The sequence below is a fragment of the Mauremys reevesii genome, linkage group 4, assembly GCF_016161935.1.
Source record: "Mauremys reevesii isolate NIE-2019 linkage group 4, ASM1616193v1, whole genome shotgun sequence".
Lineage (NCBI taxonomy): Eukaryota > Metazoa > Chordata > Testudines > Geoemydidae > Mauremys > Mauremys reevesii.
The window spans coordinates 45767940-45789489 of NC_052626.1; the positions used below are offsets into that span (position 1 = coordinate 45767940).

The 21550-nt window shown below is 41.8% G+C and overlaps 1 protein-coding gene across 10 annotated transcripts in view; it reads left to right on the plus strand.

The window, feature by feature from the left end:
* Nucleotides 1-21550, plus strand: part of RALGAPA1 (Ral GTPase activating protein catalytic subunit alpha 1) — a 258521-nt gene that overhangs the window by 23288 nt on the left and 213683 nt on the right. For all 10 annotated transcript variants that reach the window (XM_039534629.1, XM_039534621.1, XM_039534630.1 and 7 more), the window contains 6 exons: nt 6256-6366; nt 7264-7313; nt 13367-13424; nt 15476-15519; nt 16133-16310; nt 19691-19806. In XM_039534629.1, coding sequence (XP_039390563.1) covers nt 6256-6366; nt 7264-7313; nt 13367-13424; nt 15476-15519; nt 16133-16310; nt 19691-19806 — 557 coding nt within the window. The remainder of the gene's footprint in view (nt 1-6255; nt 6367-7263; nt 7314-13366; nt 13425-15475; nt 15520-16132; nt 16311-19690; nt 19807-21550) is intronic.

Genomic DNA, 21550 nt, shown 5'->3' on the forward strand with positions numbered 1-21550 from the left:
CTTGATGCCAAAGATTAAAGAATGTCTTTTAGCATTATAAATCCAAAATATGAGTATCTTTAAGCATTGTTAAACCTTAGCGTTATCGGGCTGTATAGTTATGAACTTTTCTTTGTTATAACTGGTTCACATGTAATAAATAAGGTCCATAAAAGAAAAGTAACAGCATTAATGCTGACTAGACTGTGGAAGTGATGTCACACTCCAAGTGGGTAACCGTGAAGAAGGGGATTACTTTCCAAACAACTGGTGTCAGGTTATAACGTCTAAAAAGGTCATTTTGTTTCCGTGTAAACGCTGTAACTAACTGGTTGAATAGGTAAGTGAGTGTATGTAACTAAACATTGAACCTTTAAGCAGTGAAAAGATGTGTTGGGATGGCTGCAATGTGGTTTAAATCGCCAACCATGTGGTGTGTCAGCCATCCTTAATGCTATAGTGCTTCAGTCGGGAGCACGGTACGTAATATTCAAATGCCCCATGGCAGAAAGAGGAAAAAGAAAACCATCAGGAGCTGAGTATCATAAACGAAAGGCTGAGAAGGAAAAGGACCAAGCAAAACAGTAGGGATCCTTCCTGAAATATCTTTCTTCCAAATAAAGATGGAAGCAGTTCAGCATCCAGATGAAGGAATTTTACTTGAAGAGAAGGTTGGCTCACATCTGCATGGAAGCAGTTTGGAACATCAAGATGAAGGTATATTGCTTCAAGATGAGGGTAGCTCACATCAACAAAAAAGCAGTTTGGAAACTCAAGATGATGGAAACTTACTTCTAGATGAAGGCAGTTCACAGCATCAGACTGATATGGAAGTGGAGAAAATGTATACCCCTTCAGAGACACGTGCAGAAATTGAAGTAAATGAAGTAGAAGGAAGAAAGGATGAGGAAGTTACAAATAGGTTACAGTATGGGGACCCAGCTTCATGGCTTAGATGTGATGACAGTGTGTGGCAAATTCTCGTAGAACATGGACCCGAACAAGTTCATGAATTTCCCTTCCCTAGGGATGGAAATAAAAGAAAATTCTCTGCTCAGCATTACAAGAGGAAACGCATTAATGGGGAAGAAAGTCATCAAAACTGGTTACAATATTCAGTGTCAAAGGACTCTGTTTTTTATTTTGCTGCACATTGTTTAGAAATCAAGCAATTGGTACATCACTTACCGAAAATGGTTCGAAGGACTGGAAAAACACATCTTCAATTTTCTCTTCACATGAAAGAAGTACAGAACATTTGGGATGTTTTCAAAATTGGAAAGAACTTGAATTACAAATGAAAAAGGGAAAACTATTGATGAAGAGAATTTGTGTGATCAAAGAAAGAAGAATATTGGCAACAAATATTAGAGCATCTGCTTTAGTGAGAGTTCTCGATGGGCAAAATTTAGCATTCTGTGGCCACAGTAGAAATGAAAAATTATACAGTCCAGATAACGGAAACGTTTTAAAGTTTGTTGACTACCTAGCTTTGTTTGATCCAGTCACGAAGGAGCATCTACGTAAAATAACTGATCATGAAACACAGGTTCATTACTTAGGAAAAAATATGCAGAATGAACTGATTCTTTTTAGTGGCATTTGCGAGGATTTGAAAATTGTAGAAACTGCCCATTCTGCAAAATACTTTTCAGTAATACTGGATTGTACACCAGATGTTAGTCATATTGAACAAATGACGATCATTCGTTTTGTGGATATGGAAAAGTCTGCAGATGAAGATAATGTTGAAGTGCTCATAAAGGAACATTTTTTGGGTTTCGTACCACTGAAGGAGACAACTGGAGCATTTATGACTGAAACTATTCTACAAGAGCTTGAAACAATGTCATTATCTGTTGAAAACTTACGTGGCCAAGGCTATGATAATGGGAGTAATATGAAGGGTAAAGACAATGGTGTGCAAAGGAGAATGATGGAAATCAATCCTAGGGCCTTTCGTTCCTTGCAGTGTGCATTCTCTGAATTAGGTTGTCAATGATGCTGTTAGATGCTGTTTGGAGGCAAGCAGTTTCTTTGACCTAGTGCAACGTGTGTTTTTTTTTTTTTTTTTCTTTTTTTCTCAGACTTAACACGCCATTGGGAGATTCTGACTCGCCATGTGAATTCTCTAACTGTGAAACCACTTAGTCAAACAAGATGGGAGAGTTGCATTGATGCTTTGAAGCCTCTTCACTATGAACTTGGAAACATTTATAATTCCCTAATTGAAATTTCTGATGATACTAACTTTACTGGATCATCTGACAATACAGCACATTCAGATGGAAAGGCCATTTGCAAGAGCTTCTGCAAGTTCAAATTTGTAACTTCACTCATTTTGTGGTGGTAATATCCTTTTCAAGATTAACTTCATTAGTAAGCAGCTTCGGGAAAAGAACTTGAACATACATTCTGCTATTCAAAAACTGCAGCAAACTAAAAATATTCTGGAGGAATTCAGAATTGATGAAGAGTTTGAAAGAACACTGGTAGATTCTCTCGAGCTTGCTGAAGAAATAAACTTTCCAACCCAATTGTGAACTGGCTCTGGTTCAATTCAGCAAAAGAAACAGCAGTTTTCTTATGAAGGACGAGACACACACCCATTCAGAACCCAAAACAAAGGTTCAAAGTGAATTTCTACTTTGCAGTCCTTGATACTGCTATTCACTCGGCTGATGAAAGATTTCAACAGATGCAGCAGCTAGTCAGTATTTGGCTTTCCGTATGATATCCACAGCTTGCAAAAGAAAACAGCAAAACAGATAAGAGAATTTTGTATAAAACTGGAGTTGGCATTGACTCATGAAAATTCAAAAGACTATTGATGCCACAGATTTGTTTAGTGAGCTTAAGGCTTTTTCAAGACTACTTAAGAAACTTTCCACTCCTGAAGAAGTACTGAAATTTGTTTGTGAAAATAAACTCATAAAGTTTTCCAAACATTTTTATAGCTCTACGCATTCTTTTAACTTTGCCTGTGTCCACAGCTAGTGGGGAACGTAGCTTCTCAAAGTTAAAATTGATAAAAACACATCTGCGTTCAGCAATGGTGCAAGAGAGACTTGTTGGACTTGCCACAATGTCAATAGAGCATGAAATAGCTGGAAAACTGGATCTAAAAGAAGTAGTGACTGAATTTTCAAAACTTAAATCAAGAAAAGTCATGTTTCAAGAGCACAGTGTTTTTTATTCGGGGTGTGTTTTGTAAATACAGGTTAAAGTTCATTGAAAAGTTTTCTTATTTCTTTCTATATTGGATGTGGTGGTAATGGCAGTTAAAGCAGGATAGCGTAATGGATGATTTTGGATTTGTAGTAATTATAATTAACATTTTAATGCATTTTTGTTTGAAATCAGACTGAAATACCTAGCTGTCGTGTACAAATCTATTCTGAAAATTTTGTCTATTTTATCTGATCTCAGAAACATTGGTTGGATGGACGGACAGACCAAATAATTAAGCCTCTTTTTTTTTTTTTTTAAAGTAAAAACATTAAAAGGAAAAAAGGAGCAAAATTTCCCAGTTTATCAAAAACCTCAGCCTAGATCTGCCCCTGGGGGAGGGGATGCCGATTGCATGGTTCGCCTAGGGCGCCAGTTGCCAGAAGCTAGTCTAGGGCCGCCCCTGTGGGTCCCTAATCCATGAACTACTGGAACTCATTTACAAAACTTTTCTTAAACGTTACATGAATATATTGTCTCATACTATAGAATTAGTATTTATAATCTCTATTCCATGATGAGATATCCTTGAGCTATACTATTTCTTTAGATAGATTTTTTTCCCCTCAAAAACCTTTTTTATTAAAAAAAAAGATTTTTATTTATTTATTTATTTTTTAAAATCTTTGATTTTTATCTACCCTGATTTTCCCTCCTGATGCCATCACAGTTCCATTCCTGGTCCTCCATATTCTTCTGTCCCCTTCCTGGTAGGGTTGGCAATTTCCCAAGGAAAAACTAGTTTAGGACATGGTGCTGCTAAATACTGGCTTAAACTTGGAAATATAACCGCATCAGTGTTCAGCAAGTGTAGAGTGAATCTTTTCAAACTTTGGAAACATCCATTCAAAACTGAAGACTCGGTCTGTCCACTACATCAAAGTTGGTCTTTTGCTACAGAATGCTGTGTGGCCAAATGGCCAACTCTGTTTCTGATTACTTAATGCTTCAAGCCTACAACTCTGCATTTTCATGTAATAGAATGTTTTTGACTTTTCAGTTTATATAATATTGAAAACTGAAATATGAGCCATATGTATAACTTCCTTGAGAAAATACTGAACCAAATGTGTAGACATTCCAATGTTCAGTATTATAATTACACGTTAATATTAAGCCCACCGTAGTCTGTTTGTTCAATCCCAAATTAATCTACTTATCTACTGCCTTATGTAACCAAAATTTGAATGTTACTCAAACTAAGTGTTATGTGGTGTGCATTAACAAAACCATTTTTAAAATAGAAAATGCCTTAAACTCGGACAAACTAGTTTTTTTTTCTAGTGTGATTACAACCATGATTTATCATGGTAAAAATTACCCATGCCATCCCTGCTTCCTGGTCCTCATGTGATGATTAAGGGGCCACCATCTTCCCTGAGGGCAATCTGGTATTTGCCCCATTGTTGATAGTCACTTTGAGTAAGGGCAAAACTTGGTACAGTTGAAGTTTTGATGTTGAAAAAGACTGAAGAAATCAGATGTTCATGAGCATCCTTTTTAAAATAAATGGCAATACTTGGAATGACATTATGAGAGATGGCAATAATGCAGACTTGGGCAGCAGAAAAAACAATTAGTAACTTGATGTACTTGGAGCCATCCTCTTTAATTGGTTGTTACTCATTACTGTTGTGATGGGTTCACCAGGATGCAACCAGGAACTGGGTACTCCTGAGTACTCTGTCTTACCAGCCTGGGCTCCCTCTCACACTGTGATTCTACAACAAATGGCAAAGCTCTCTAGGTACTGCACTTACACAGACAGGAACATACCCAACTGAGTGACATGAATGCTTTTGCCAACCACTCATGAACCAATAATAGAAAGTCTCCCGCCAGTTCCCCCAGCTCCCCAGCCTAGGACCCCAAAGCTCTACTGTCCTGCAGATTTCCCAGGCACTTCAACTAAAACACACTGTTTTACCTAAAACATAAAACAGGGTTATTAATTACAGAAAGATTTTCAGTGATTATAAGTAGTAAGCATACAGATAAAAGTTGGTTATCTAAGAAATAAAAGTAAATTCACAATCTGAGTTCTATAAACTGGACAGGATTTGAATCAAGCAGTTTCTCACCCTGATAGATAGATAGTACGTGCAGGTTAAAAATCTTCCATACACAGGCTGGAACTCTCCTTCAGCCTGGGACCACCTCCCCAGTTCTGTCTTTGTTTTCAGGTGTTGAGTTGTGAGGGGAATAAGGTCAAGTGATGATGTCACTTCTCTTTTATAAAAACGAGGAATCCTTGTGGCACTTTAGAGACTAACAAATTTATTTGGGCATAAGCTTTCATGGGCTATAACCCACTTCATCAGCCTGCTGGAAAGATCCTAGGCCAGGGGTCTCAAACTCAAATGACCATGAGGGCCAAATGAGAGCTAGTTCATTGGCCCGAGGACAGCATCACTGACACCCCCCCTCCCCCGCTGCCCCTGGCCCTGCCCCCCATTCCAACCCCTTCCCTGAAGTCCTCACTCCAACTCCGCCCCCTCTCTGCCCCCAGAGGGTGCATGAGGGGTGTGGCGGGGGCTCAGGGCAGGGAGTTAAGGTGCAGCAGGGGGTTGGGGTGCAGGCAGGGGGCTCAGGGCAGGGGGTTGGGGGGCAAGCAGGGGGCTCAGGGTACAAAAGGGGTGTGGGATGTGGCAGGGGGTTGGGGTGTGGGATGTGGCAGGGGGCTCAGAGCAGGGGGTTGGGGTGCAGGTTGGGAACTACTTACGAGTTTCTAGATACTAGAGTGACCCGCACTCAAGGAATGCTTAAGATGGAATTGGTGTGACACCTTTGTTGATGTCTTGCATGCAAAAATAATTTAAGAAAGAATGGTCATTGTTTGTCTTGCTTAAACATAAATATATACTAAGCAATCCATACCCACCAACTTGAATTTAATTAGCCAGAATTGTAAATGTGCTTTGACTTCTATATTGACTATATTAGTCATCCTAAACATCTTGCTCATCCGGTATTATTAAACATTGATATAACTTGATGAACCATAAGGCTAGATAATGAGAGAAAAATAACCTTCTGTTTGTCTTTCAGAGAATGCAGAGTCCATTGATCTTAAACAGTTTTTTGACCTACACTTTTCACCTATATATTATGTGTTCTTTGAAAATTTTGTGACTATTGAAGTAGGTCTCAAACAGAAAGGTAAGAATTTCAAATGTCTTTCAAATTTGAAATTTCTTTCTCTGCAGTGATGTTTATTAACACTTTGAAGCAGGATTGGCCTTGATTCCATCATTTGTGCTCAACTGTTTGGTACTATCTGTGTAGGTTGAGAGATCCAAGGCAGGTTCACCAGTTGGATCACTCTTAGCAAGAGACAAAGGGAGAAGCAACTGACACTCATATGGGGCAAGGAGAGAAAAAGCTTGCCTGCTAGCCTTTCTAATCTTTTTGAAGATTTGAGGATCCTCAAAATTTAAGCTAGCTCATTTCTTTAAATCTCTTTACAAGACATTTTTTTTATTTCCCAAAATACTGCATGTTTCATAAAGTGTGTGGTATAACTTGATCTGGAGGGTGAGCAGGTCAAAAAACATCACCTTTGTTAAAAAGTTCTTTAATTCTCTCTTGTTGAATGTTATAACTCTGTTCCAGAGCTTGCTTTAATATTCTGTGAGAGAAAAATATAAACCAGAACTCAAAACTTTATCTAATAGTGCAGTTTCACATTTTAATGCAGTTAAAGTGAAATCTAAAAGTTTGCTCTGAAACCTAAATAAATTCCACTGACATCTAGGTTTTGTATTGTTATCCCTGCAAAATATTTTGCATTTTATATTTTTAGTAACTACACTAGTCATTAGCTCCATAGTTACATTCGGTTGCAGGTGTAGACTCTAAATATAATGTAAAAACACAGGGTACTATTTTAAACCAATGCAATGGTTTAATGCAATGGAAGGAATGAGAGAAATTTACTTTCTGTATCTGTAGAAGTATAGATGTTTTGTGTATTTATATTTTTAGTCAATGGGCCCTTAAATGACTTTTCATAATGAAAACTACATAATTTAAGGATTCTTTTTAAATTAAATTTAGGTCACAAGTCTCAGAGGGAAGAATTAGATGCTATACTTTTTATTTTTGAGGTAAGATGTTTTGAATCTTTCAGTATTGTTTTTTGACTCCTATAATTTGCCAGAAAAGTTATTGGGTTTTAACACAATGGAACTGTAGGATTAGGCTGTTAGAAGTTGGAGCAAACCTGGAATGAGCAAATCATATAATTTCATGGGGAGGATCGGTGAATATGGTTTTGGTAGGGCCCATTGTCTGCTTCCTTGGGTGCAACTACACAGGTTAAATATTAACTGCCCAAAAAATAATGTATTCAGTGTACTTGTAACTGTGTTGGTTCCAGGATATTAGAGAGACAAAGTGTATGAGGTAATATCTTTTATAGGACCAACTTCTGTTGGTAAGAGAGAAGCTTTCCAGTCACACACAGCTCTTCTTCAGTTCTGGAAAAGGTACTTTCAGCATCACAGCAAAATGCAAAGTGGATCTCATTTTTTTAGGGTAAGTAGTTAGCATGTATTGTAAGGGACCACTCAAGGCAGATTATTGTTAACATCTCTGCAGTCATCCTTGGATCCTACACATGCCTAACACAATGGGTATGTCTACACTACGGGATTATTCCGATTTTACAGAAACCGGTTTTTAAAAACAGATTGTATAAAGTCGATTGCACGTGGCCACACTAAGCACATTAATTTGGCGGTGTGCATCCATGTACCGAGGCTAGTGTCGATTTCCAGAGCGTTGCACTGTGGGTAGCTATTCCATAACTATCCCATAGTTCCCGCAGTCTCCCCCACCCATTGGAATTCTGGGTTGAGATCCCAGTGCCTGATGGGGGCAAAAAACATTGTTGTGGGTGGTTCTGGGTACAGCCTCACCCCTGCCTCACCGCTCCCTCTGTGCAAGTAGCAGACAACCATTTCACGCCTTTTTCCCTGGGTGAACTGTGCAGACGCCATAGCACGGCAAGCATGGACCCTGCTCAGCCCAAGACAGCAATCATGGACGTTGTAAACACGTCGCGCATTCTCGTGTAGTCAATGCTGAACCAGGACCTGCAAAACCAGTCGAGGAGGAGGCGGCTATGGCAGCGCGGCAACAAGAGTGATGAGGACATGGACACAGAATTCTCTCAAACCGCGGGCCCTGCGCTTTGAAGATCATGCTGGTAATGGGGCAGGTTCTAGCCATTGAACGCCGATTTTGGGCCCGGGAAATGAGCACAGACTGGTGGGACCCCGCATAGTGTTGCAGGTGTGGGACGATTCCCAGTGGCTGTGAAACTTTCGCATGCGTAAGGGCACTTTCATGGAACTTTGTGACTTGCTTTTCCCTGCCCTGAAACACCAGAATACCAAGATGAGAGCAGCGCTCACAGTTGAGAAGCGAGTTGCGATAGCCCTGTGGAAGCTTGCAACGCCAGACAGCTACCAGTCAGTCGGGAATCAATTTGGAGTGGGCAAATCTACTGTGGAGGCTGCTGTGATGCAAGTAGCCAAAGCAATCATTAAGCTGCTGCTACGAAAGGTTGTGACTCTGGGAAATGTGTAGGTCATAGTGGCTGGCTTTGCTGCAATGGGATTCCCTAACTGTGATGGGGTGATGGATGGAACCCATATCCCTATCTTGGCACCGGAGCACCACGACACTCAGTACATAAACCAAAAGGGGTACTTTTCCATGGTGCTGCAAGCACTGGTGGATCACAAGGGACGTTTCACCAACATCCACGTGGGATGGCCTGGAAGGATTCATGACGCTCGTGTCTCCAGGTACACTACTCTGTTTAAATGGCTGCAGCAAGGGAATTACTTCCCAGACCAGAAAATAACAGTTGGGGATGTTGAAATGCCTGTAGTTATCCTGGGGGACCCAGCCTACCCTTTGATGCCATGGCTCATGAAGCCATACACAGGCAGCCTGGACGGTAGTCAGGAGCTGTTCAACTACAGGCTGAGCAAGTGCAGAATGGTGGTAGAATGTGCATTTGGCCATTTAAAGGCACACTGGCGCACATTACTGACTCGCTCAGACCTCAGCCGAACCAATGTCCCCATTGTTGTTGCTGCTTGCTGTGTGCTTCACAATCTCTGTGAGAGTAAGGGGGAGATCTTTATGGTGGGGTGGGAGGCTGAGGTGAATCACCTGGCCGCTGATTACGTACAGCCAGACACCAGGGCGATTAGAAGAGCACACCAGGAAGCGATGCGCATCAGAGAAGCTTTGAAAACCAGTTTCATCATGGGCCAGGGTATGGTGTGACTGTTGTGTTTGTTTCTCCTTGATGGAAACCCCCCCCCCCCTTGATTGACTCATTCCCTGTAAGCCACCCACCCTCCCCCTTCGATTACCGCTTGCTTCCTAAGGAAATAAAATCACTCTTGTTTAAAAATAATATATTCTTTATTAATTAATTATAAAAAGAGGGCGAGAACTGACAAGGTAGCCTGGGTGGGGTTTGGTAGGAGGATAGAAGAGAAGGAAAAGGCCACTAAAAAAATTTCACAATAATGACAGCCTTTTGGTTGGGCTGTCCACTGGGGTGGAATGGGCGGGTGCACGGAGCCTCCCCCCACACGTTCTTAGCCTCCTCACCCACCAGACGACTAAGGAACATGGTGAGGGGGGAGGGCGGTTATACAGGGGCTGCAGTGGCACTCTGTGATCCTGCTGCCATTCCCGAAGCTCCACCAGACACCGGAGCATGTCCGTTTGATCATGCAGCAGCCCCAGAGTTGCATCCTGACACCTCAGATCTTCCTGCCACCACCTCTCATCTCGAGTGTCTCTCCTATCCTCCCGTTGGTCCCTCCTGTCCTCACGGTCACTGGCATCTTTCCTGTACTTTGATACCACATCCTTCCACTCATTCAGATGAGCTATTTCATTGCGGGTCACTTCCATGATTTCCGAGAACATTTTGTCTCGCGTCTTTTTTTCTGCCGCCTTATCTGAGATAGTCTTCGGGATGGAGGAGGGAGACTTGAAAAATTTGCAGCTGCATGAGGGAGGGAAAAAAGGGAGAGAAGTATTAAAAAAGATACATTTTACAGAACAATGGTTATACTTTCACGGTGAACAACACTATTCACCTTACATAGCACATGCGATCTCACTACAAGGTCGCATTTTGCATCTTAATATTGAGTGACTGCGGCTTTGGTGTTAGAGATCACAGACGCAGGTCCGGGCATTAGAATTCGGCTTGCATGTGGCCATGGTAAGCCATTGTCTTTCGGCTTCTGCAGCCTTCATATATCTAGCGTCCTCCTTTCCCAAATAGAAAGCAGAGCCCGTTGAGTGCTGCTTCTTTCCTGTTAACATGCAGCATCAGAACCGCCCCCATCCAATTCTCTGGGATGATCGCTTTACCCCTCCCCCCACCACGTGGCTCGTATCATGGAAGATCGCTGCTAGCCACCCTCCCCCGCCACTGTGTGGCTGGTAGCAGGGAAGATCCCAGCTAGCGAAAAAGCTCAGCGCCAATCACCCCCCTCCACACCCCCTGTTTGGCTAAATGCAGGGAAGGATTTCTTTTTAAGCCACAGGCAAACAGCCCAACCATCTCTGTCCCCTTAATTAAATTCCCGTATTTCAACCAGGTTACCATGAACGATATCACTCTCCTGAGGATAACACAACGAGATAAAGAACGGATGTTTCTTGAATGCCAGCAAACCCTGGAACCATACGCAGCTAGGCTTTGTCATGCAGTGATACCAGATTACTTACTACATGCATGGTGTGGTCAAGTTTCCTACCATGGAGGACGGAATAAGGCTGCCCTGCCCAGAAACCTTATGCAAAGGCTTTTGGAGTACCTCCAGGAGAGCTTCGTGGAGATGTCCCTGGAGGATTTCCGCTCTATCCCCAGACATGTTAACAGACTTTTCCAGTAACTTTACTGGCCGCGAATGCATCCCAAGTCCTCAGGGCAAATTAATCATTAAACGCTTGCTTTTAAACCATGTTTTATATTTACAAAGGTACACTCACCAGAGGTCCCTTCCATGGCTTCATTGTCTGGGATAGTGGCTTGGGAGGGTGGGAGGATACTTCTGTCAGGCTGAGAGAAAGCTCCTGGCTGTTGGGGAGAACGGAGTGCTGTGTGCTCTCTGTAAGCTCGTCCTCCTCTTCCTCCTCCTCATCTTCCCCGTCCGCAGAAGCCTCAGGCAAGGCTAAGATTACCCCCACCTCAGAATCCACAGACAGGGGTGGAGTAGTGGTGGCGGACCCCCCTAGAATTGCATGCAGCTCAGCGTAGAAGCGGCATGTTTGCAGCCCTGCCCCGGACCTTCCGTTTGCTTCTTTGGTTTTCTGGTAGGCTTGTCTGAGCTCCTTAACTTTCACACGGCACTGTACTGAGTCCCTGCTGTGGCCTCTCTCCATCATGGCCTTGGAAATTTTTTCAAATGTTTTTTCATTTCATTTCGTCTTTTGGAACAGAGTTCGGTTAGCACGGAATCCTCTCCCCATATAGCGATCAGATCCAGTACCTCCCGTGCGGTCCATGCTGGAGCTCTTTTTCGATTCTCAGACTGCATAGTTGTCTGTGCTGATGAGCTCTGCGTGGTCACCTGTGCTGATCAGCTCACCACGCTGGGCAAACAGGAAATGAAATTCAAAAGTTCGCAGGGCTTTTCCTGTCTCCGACTCCAGATTGCTGTCCAGAGCGGTCACAATGGTGCACTGTGGGATAGCTCCCAGAGGCCAATACTGTCGAATTGCGGCCACACTAACCCTAATCTGACATGGCAATACCGATTTCAGTGCTACTCCCTTCATCGGGGAGGAGTACAGAAATCGGTTTTAAGAGCCCTTTATATCGATATAAAGGGCTTCGTTGTGTGGACGGGTGCAGTGTTAAATCGGTTTAATGCTACTAAATTCGGTATAAACGTGTAGTGTAGACCAGGCCAATATGTGGCATACCTCATCCAGGCCACTAAATGCCCCAATAACTCTGAGTGAAACCAGACAATTGCTATGCTCTCAAATGAACTCTCACAAGAAAAAGGATATTTTTGTCTTTTTTTTTATCAGTCACCTGTGGGTGAACATTTCACAAAGAGGTCAGATATAGAATGATCAATCAGTCCTCACCCTCAAAGGAAACGTGCATAACACTTTCAGAAGACAAGCATGGGAGCTTAAAATTGATCACTCGGCTAGATACTAAAAATCATGAACAGAGACACTATATATGGCTTATTACAACAATCTGTAACCCACTAACCCTCTCTTTTTATCCTATGACTGTAGAGGTGTTAACGGGCCACTCTACCTTGAATGGTCCTTTTAGACTGTGCTAGCTACTTATGCTAAACAATCTGTTCTACATTGGATTTAGCTAAGATGCACCTTTCCCTGACATAGAAGAGCTCTGGCTGTGGCTACACTTAGCACTTCAAAGCGCTGCCGTGGTAGTGCTGCTACGGCAGCGCTTTGAAGCGCTAAGTGTAGTCAAAGCGCCAGCGCTGGGAGAGAGCTCTCCCAGCGCTGTCCGTACTCCACCTCCCTGTGGGGAATAACGTACAGCGCTGGGAGCCGCGCTCCCAGCGCTGGGGCTTTGACCACACTGGCGCTTTGCAGCGCCGCAATTTGCAGTGCTGGAGAGGGTGTGTTTTCACACCCTGCTGCAGCGCTGCAAATTTGTAAGTGTAGCCAAGCCCTCTGTGTGGCTCAAAAGCTTGTCTCTTTAATCAACAGAAGTTGGTCCAATAAAAGCTATTACCGCACCTACCTTGTGTTCCCACAAAGAATGTAATTCAATGGTGAATCAAGCTGTTTATAGCTTGTCATATATTGGAGGTGGTCACGTACCTGGGATGACACTAGAAATACCTGTTCATTTATATAATTACAGTGAAATGCTGCATATACATATTTAACTTGTATCTTGGATTCAGATAAAATAAATTTTTCTAAAAATTTGCTTTTCTTCTTCCTGTGGGTGGCTGTTTTTTGGGGGTGGGTGGATGCCACAAAAAGACAGCATTATTAATTAAGAAAACTTACATTTTCTCCCTTGATAACTGCTGTTAATCTTTGGTATTTCTAGCTTGCGTTTTTTAAGTAATAACTGTGTAGTGTGGATTGTTGGCTTTTGCTTTTGTAGAAAATTTTACAACTTCTTCCAGAAAGGATTCACCAGAGGTGGCAGTTTCATAGTATTGGTGAGTTTGTATTTAAAAAAGAAGCCTTGTTTTTTATAAGTGGTTTAAAAAAAAATAGAATCAAACAAAATACTATATAAAGTGTAATTGAGTTCTTTAATGTCTTAAGTTTGACAGTTTTATTTGCGTGATAATTCTGTGATGCTCATAAAGGAGGGGATAGGGATTACATACTTAAAGTGGCATAATGAGCAAGGACTTGAAACTTCTGCAACTTTTTAAAACGAAACTTAGTCTGGATGTTCTTAAGCGTCTTAACAATAAGGTAACTGATATTATGAAATGGTTTTTCTAGAGACATAGTTAAGGCACTGTGACACTTGGCAATCACTCAGATCAGCAAGGGCTTCTATCACTGCCTGCCTTGTAACTTCAGGTGCCTTACTTCTATGGTTCAGAGCCCTGATACCACTAGCCAGCCCAGAAGTATAAAGTCTCACCCTGGCTTCCACCAGAATAGTTACTCCTTTCAGGGTGACCCCAGCAGCCCTTCTAGTCCCTAGTCTCTCCAGATCAGTCTATCCCAAGTTCTTAACTGCCAGACAGTTGCACTTTTCCCATCTGGTTCATCACCCTCAAATGCATGAAACCTGCTTCCCCACCCCCCACTCCCCCCGCCCTCCGACAACAGCTTGCTTGCTTTGACGCGCACACTCCACGTACTTTGCACGTTGGAAACATTTTATTTGATAGAAAAATCATAAATTCAAAGTTGAAAATTGTAAGGGGAAGCAAACACATGGTACAAGTTACACAGAAGATAAACATCAAGATGCAACCACAAGCTTTCTGCTTTCAAATTAAACTTCCATTTCTAATTAAACTTACCTGATATCTCTGAAAAGTTTCCCAGCATGCCCACTGCCACAGTGGGGATCCAGCATTCAGGCAGCCTCCCACCTTCAAGACTGTCAGCTCAGTGGTTTGAGTATTGGCCTGCGAAACCCAGGGTTGTGAGGGCCATTTAGGGAACTGGGGTAAAAATCTGTCTGGGGATTGGTCCTGCTTTGAGCAGGGAGTTGGACTAGATGACCTCCTGAGGTCCCTTCCAACTCAGATTCTATGATTCATGTCTAAGTTCTGGATAGATTTCACTTCAAACCTCTTCCCTTCTAAAAAGGGTTTGCAGTTTTATGGGTCCCCCCCCTATCAGATTAATGACTCAGGGTGGGGGAAGTCCCCTCTTGACTTTATAGCTGGGGTGTTTTAGTGCCTTCCTACTGATGTTAATGGTTCATTAGTTAGTTATCTTTTTTTCAGGTTGTACAGTGCTAGGTGCTTGGAGCTAGTCTCATCTGCTTGGTGAGGCATCCTTTCCCAGTCTTCACTACTTACCACCCTATTGTGAGGTGGAGCTGAATGTTCTAGCACAAATTATGAGCACAGTTTTCTTTATATATAAATTCAAAACCACAGTCTTTATAAATATTTCCTAAAGACCATTAAGTTCAGAACATTACAAGGTTAAAGACCTTACTTGACATACTTTTTTAACACAATAACGTTATTCTTTGGGGTTCATGCCACCTGGAGTGTCTGGACCCTGATTGTCATAGGCACCATTACTGGAGTTTGGTATAAAAGAACAATATTAGAGAAAACATAAAGATAATGTAGATGGAAAATCCTGCTCTATGCTATGAATTACAGTAGATGACCCAGGAAATCCTTTTCCTGTCTGGTAATGATTTAATGTAAAAAAGAGAGATACTGGAACACAAGCTATCCAGTATAACCCTAAACTAGACATTTGAATAGCAACAGCATTGATGAATTAGGAGCCTTTGCCCACTTGTGCTTTTATTTACACCACCCTACATTTCCATAAATTTTTTGGTATTGATTATGAGAAAAGGAACAGATCTTGTAGCAGGTGATCTTTTTTCCCCCTTCTGGCATTGAGGTGATTGTCAGAGGATATTAAGTTCACCAAGAGTAAATTGGAGATTGCCAAGGACTTGCTTAAAAGATTATCAAGTCTGACCGAGAACTCTGACATCTGCAGTTAAGTAAAGAGCAAAGAACATCTTTAAAATGTATTTTCCTTTCAGGCTTGATTTTAAAGAAACTCCTTCACACCGGAAATTCCTTAAAGGTAAGGAAAATAAATACATATATCTTTGCTTTTGCATTTTTGATGTGTATATGTTGTTTTTCTTAGAATAATCACTGGCACAAAAACAATAACACTGACTAACAAGATTGATTACGTTCATAATAGGCCCTGAACCTGTTAACTTCTATGCGCCTGGTTTCGTACCTTCAGAAGTCACATAGAGGTAAACAGGTGCATAGTGTTTGCAGGATTGACGCTTTAGTTTTTGCTTTCAAGAGGAAAGAAGTCCTAATTTTTACTTTATATGGGGAGAGGAATAGTTTTTGGTTCATTTATATAATATGAGACTTCAGTCTTTTTCTATCATAGTTTTGGTTATGAGCAGAAAGATCCAATAATTTTTAAGAAATATATTTTGTAACACTTTGATTACTTTTGAAGAAAAAAGAGTATTGATGACATGCCCTCTGTGGTGCAGTTCTTTATTGAAAGGGAGAGATTGTGCAAAAATAGCACTTTTGTACTCTCCAGACCTGGTCCTTTTGTTTATTTGTATGCATATGTAAGGAAGCTATTTGCAAGTCTACACACTAGAGTGTAATGCAGCTTAAAAAGCAAAGAGTCTGACAAACTCCCTTTTTCCCCTTTTAAGATCCGTCGAGAAGGTGTGCGTCTCTTCCTCTTGTGGTTGCAAGCACTTCAGAATAACTGTAGTAAAGAACAGCTATGTATGTTTTCTTGCTTAATTCCTGGATTTTCATCACCACAATCTGAGTATGGACCTCGAACACTAGATAATCTCATTAACCCTCCACTTAATGTTCAAGAAAGTAAGTAATTTAGTAACATTACCCAGTTCTTTACATGGTTCCATTTCACTAACTTTTTTCCATTGCTCAGGTACTGTAGAAATAACTAATGTAAGTCATCTGACATGCTTTCTGTTACCCATGGGGCTTATGGAACCACTAATGAGTGCAGCTGTGCTCAGGCCTTCTAGGATCCTGGTGTCATTCTTGACCCTGACCCTTCTTTCTCTTCCCAAGTCTCTTAGGAACATATGTGTTGCTTTACTGCAGTGGTTTATCTAATCCAGTATCTTTACAGTGTCCAGTACCTGATATTCAAGAGAGAGAGGCTTATGAACCACCATACTGGACAATTATAGAATAACCTGCCCATAGGAGAAACTGTAACCTCTAACTGCAGCCTTGTGCCCTAAGGCATAAGGGTTTATATCCTTTTATGACATAATTTTTATACTAGCTAAGGCAACTGGATATTTTCATTATTCATATGGATGATCCTTTGATTCCTACTAGATTCTTAGTCTCAATGATTTCTTGGGACAATGAGTTCTGCAGATCACTCGGAGCAACTTTTATACCTGTAGCTGTATCACTAACTCCATAAGACCCCTGTATGAAGATCTATTTCAACTTCACCTTTTCCGGAAAAACAGATTCATAGCATCATCTCCTCTCATATTAGTTATCGTAACTAGAGCTGGTCAGAATTTTCTGAGAAAACGGGCTTTTATTAGAAACTTGATTTGTCAAAAGTAAAATATTTTGTGGAAATATATCCATTTCAATGAACTTCCAGTGAAACACCATAGGCCACGCTTGGTTTCCCAGCAGTTATCCTGGTGTGCTACTGGGGACACCAGGGCTTCCAGGGGTTGCAGCTTCAGAGCAGCCCCATAGTGCAGATTGTGCCAGGGACCCCAGAGGTTCTTGTTGTCGTGTCTATCGTCCTGCAGTGTCCAAAACAATGGGAAAGGAGGAACAAGCAGGGCAGGACTTACATGCTGTTAGGCAGCAAAGAATTATAGAGGAGGAGGAGCTGGAAAAAATGCTCAAGCTTTGATTACAAGAGTACAAAATAGAGAAGCACTGAACAAATGTAATTGGGGAGTTTTTAAATAAACATGTAACTAAAATCTAAAAGCAGCAACAATAATCATAAAACAGGTTTAGGATTACTGACTAATGAAAGAACAACTGAAAGAACCATAGGATAGATATTTTAGTTCCTTAAAACAAAAGTGTGAAATCCATAAAATCAAGCGAAACAAGGAAAATTCCAAAATGGAACGATAACAGATTTTTAAAATAGGGACTGAGCACATAGATTTAATAAAATAAGTATTCAAAAGTAAGCACAGATAGCCTTGATGATAATGATGATTGATGTGTGCTTACCACATAAAAGTGAAAAAAGTACAAAGGGCATGATAAGACAACTTGTAGAGGACTTATTGGTTTTTAAAATTTGAATCACTCTCGGGGTAGGATTTTTGGTTGTAATTTTGTATTTGATTTTGTTTTGAGCAGCCAATTTTCTAACACCTGTTTGTCATAATTTTGCAGGCAAACACAAATTAAGGGAAACAATATATTTATTGATGAAATGTACTGTAGAAATATAGTGCTGGAAGGGACCATGAAAGGTCACTTCATCCATTCCCCTGCGTTGAGGCAGGACCAGACATAACTAATCTATGCCTGATAGGTGTTTATCTAACCTGTTCTTAAAAACCTCCAGTGATGGGAATTCCTCAATCTCTCTTGTAGCATGTATCCTAGACCTTAAATTTCCTCATAGTTAGAACGTTTTTCCCAATATCTAACCTAAATCTCCCTTGCTGCAGATTATGCCCATTACTTCTTGTCCTACCTTCAGTGGACATGGACAACAGTTGATCTCCATCCTCTTTATAATAGCCCTTAATATATTTGAAGACTGATATCTGATTTCCCCCCCTCAGTCATCTTTTTCTCAAGACTAACCATGCCCAGTTTCTTCATAGTTCAGTTTTTCTAAAGCTTCTATAATTTTTGTAGCTCTCTTCTGGACTCTTTCCATTTTGTCCTCATCTTTCCTAAAGTGGGTATCCAAAACTGGACATGCTACTCCAGCTGAGATCTCACCAGTGCCAAGTAGAGCAGACCAATTATCCACAGTGTATTGCATACAACACTTCTGTTAATACACCCCAGAATTATATTAGCCTTATTCACAACTGCATCACTTGTTGACTTTCATTCAGTTTGTGATCCCCTATAATTCCTAGATCCTTTTCTGCAGTACTATTTCCTAACCAGCTATTCTCCAATTTGTATTTGTTACATTTGATTTTTCCTTCCTTAGTTTAGTACTTTGCACTTCTCTCTATTGAATTTGATCTTGTTGATTTCAGACCAGTTCCCCAATTTGTCAAGGGCGTGTTGAATTCTAATCCTGTCCTCCTAAGGCTTTCAAGCCCTCCTAGGTTGGTGTCATTAGCAATTTTATAAGCATACTCTCCAGCCCATTATCCACATCATTAATGAAAATATTAAGTAGTACCAGACTCGGGACAGACTCTTGTGGGACCCTCGTCGATACGTCCTCCCACCTTAATAGTGAACCATTGATAACTACACCTCTACCCCGATATAACTGTCCTCGGTCTGGTCTACACTGGGGGGGGCGGGGGGTCGATCTAAGGTACGCAACTTCAGCTACATGAATAGCGTAGCTGAAGTCGAAGTACCTTAGCTCGAATTACTTACCGTCCTCACGGCGCGGGATCGATGTCCGTGGCTCCCCATGTCGACTCTGTACCGCCATTCGCGTTGGTGGAGTTCCGGAGTCGACAGGAGCACGTTCGGGGTTCGATATATTGCGTCTAGATGAGACACGATATATTGAACTCCGAGAAATCGATTGCTACCCGCCGATCCGGCGGGTAGTGAAGACGTACCCCTCGGGAGCCAAAAAATCATACTGCGTTATAGGTGAAACTTGCCTTGATCCGCCAGAGCACTCAGCCCCGCCCCCCCGGAGCGCTGCTTTACCGTGTTATATCCAAATTTGTGTTCTATTGGGTTGCATTATATCGGGGTAGAGGTGTATTGTTTGGGTATAGTTTTTCAACTATTTGCGCACCACCCTTGTAATAATTTTCATATAGACCACATTTCACTAGTAGGCTTATGAGAATGTCATGTGGGACTTTGACATAGAATTTACTCAAATCAAGATAAATCACATTTGCTGATTGCCTCCTATCCACCTTCTCGTAAAAAGGAAATCAAATTGGTTTGTTTTTGACAAATCTATGTTGGCTGTTATATATATCCCTGTTGCCTTCTAGGTGCTTACAAATTGATGGTTTAGTAATTTGTTCCAGTATCTTAATTAACTATTTTTCATTTTTGGACAGCGCAAGTAACTGTAGAGGAAATTACTCCACTTGTCCCTCCACAATCAGGAGATAAAGGACAAGAAGATCTTACAAGCTACTTTCTAGAAGCACTTTTGAAATACATAGTAATTCAGGTATGTTCCATAGGTTGCAAACAGAAGAAAAGTAACTATTTTTTGTCCATCTATTGTAATGGACCAACAGCACCATTAACATACACGGGAATGATGCATTATTTTGTTTCGCCTTCCAAGAGCGTACCTTATTGAAAATATACTTTCAGAAAGTGTCCATTTCTTGTTTGTGCCAAGGTCCACAGATCAATCGTAGTGGATACTTCAGCCCGCTTAAAACTTGGGAGCAGAACCAGACCTGTCAGTCACTGATAGGAGGGGAATGCTTGGCCTCTGGAAGTTCCCGCCAGTTTTTTCTGCCCCCATGTGGCTGATGGGCTCAGCCCAACTTTACCTGCTGCCAAGCTTTTCTGAGGAAAAATTTCAAACTTTATTTCAAATGTTTAGACTAACAGTTTAGTTCAGTAATATGTCTAATTCCTAGCTGTGTCCCTAAGGTTTCATTGGATTTTTGGGGAGACTGTCCCCTCCGCTCCACTTTTGCTATTGAGGTGTTTTCCTCAGCTGATGCCCTTGCAGGCTTCAGGGAGTATGCTAGGTTGAGGAAAACCCAGAGGCAAAAGGGTCTTACTCGATATGGGGATGAAGCGTGTTGTTGGAGAGCTCTGCTGGCTCTGCAGGCAGGATGCAGTTTCACCCTCCCAGCATAAGCTGGGCAGGGTCACCTTAGCTCCCTTCCTTTCCCAGGGAAGGAGATGAGCCAGGCAGGATTGGAAAAGAATTTGCTCTGGGGCAGCCAGTCCTTTTCTCCCCAAAGTACATGAGGGAAGTGAAGCCAAAAGAACAGACTGCCAGATGGAAGATCGCACCTGAGTCCTATAGCCCATCAACCAGACCTCTGACTGTGGAGCTCAACTGCCTCCTCTTCGCTGAACAGAGGCTAGAGGGCACTGGACACTGTTGATGCCAGTGAATGCAGTAAGGGGCTTTTGGGCTCAGCTGCCACCTCTAACTCTGCTCCCCTAGCAATCCCAATTCATGTCTGAGGCTCAGACCTCCTGGGAAAACAGACTTCTCTGATCCATGTAAATTCCATTCAACAGAGAGGGATCTAGTTCTGCAGAGTCAGTACCTTTCTTGAGGCAATCAGGAGGGGCCCATTTGTGGGAGAGGAAACAAATCAAGCCTCTTGGAGAACAGGGAGATCACTAGCCTCTTGAAATATTTTTGGAGTCTTCTGAGGGTGATTTCATACTGCCTCTGAATCAGGCTTATGGGAACAGACTCTGAAAGGGAAAACAAATCCATTGTGTTTCCCCTGCTCACCTTACTGAGTGCAGCAGAGCAGATAATCGTCAGTGCCTGTTTCCCCTGCTCAGCTCCACAGAGTGCAGCATGGCAGATTAGAGCAGAAAAGACCAGGCCATAAACATATGCTGATTCCTGTAGGTGTGCACCCCTCCCTGAACCTCCCAAGAGAATTCTTTCTCCTAAGGGAAAAAGATCTCCAGTCCAAATCAGCTGAGAATCAAATAATATATCTAAACACCAGAGGATTGATCGTGAGGCAAGAATTCTAAAACTTAGTGGGTCTACAAATGCCCAAGGCAAGCTATAGCTATATATTCTTTCTCATGTAGCCTGGAAGGATGTAATAGTGGGGTAGGAATTTCCTGCCATACCTAAAAGAATGGGAAAGTATTGGGCTATCATTCCCAGCTGTCATTGTGGGTCACCATGGCCTAATGTCCAGGGAAACTGGGAACAAAAACCTGCCTCAACTTGCTCCCCTGAGCAGATGGTT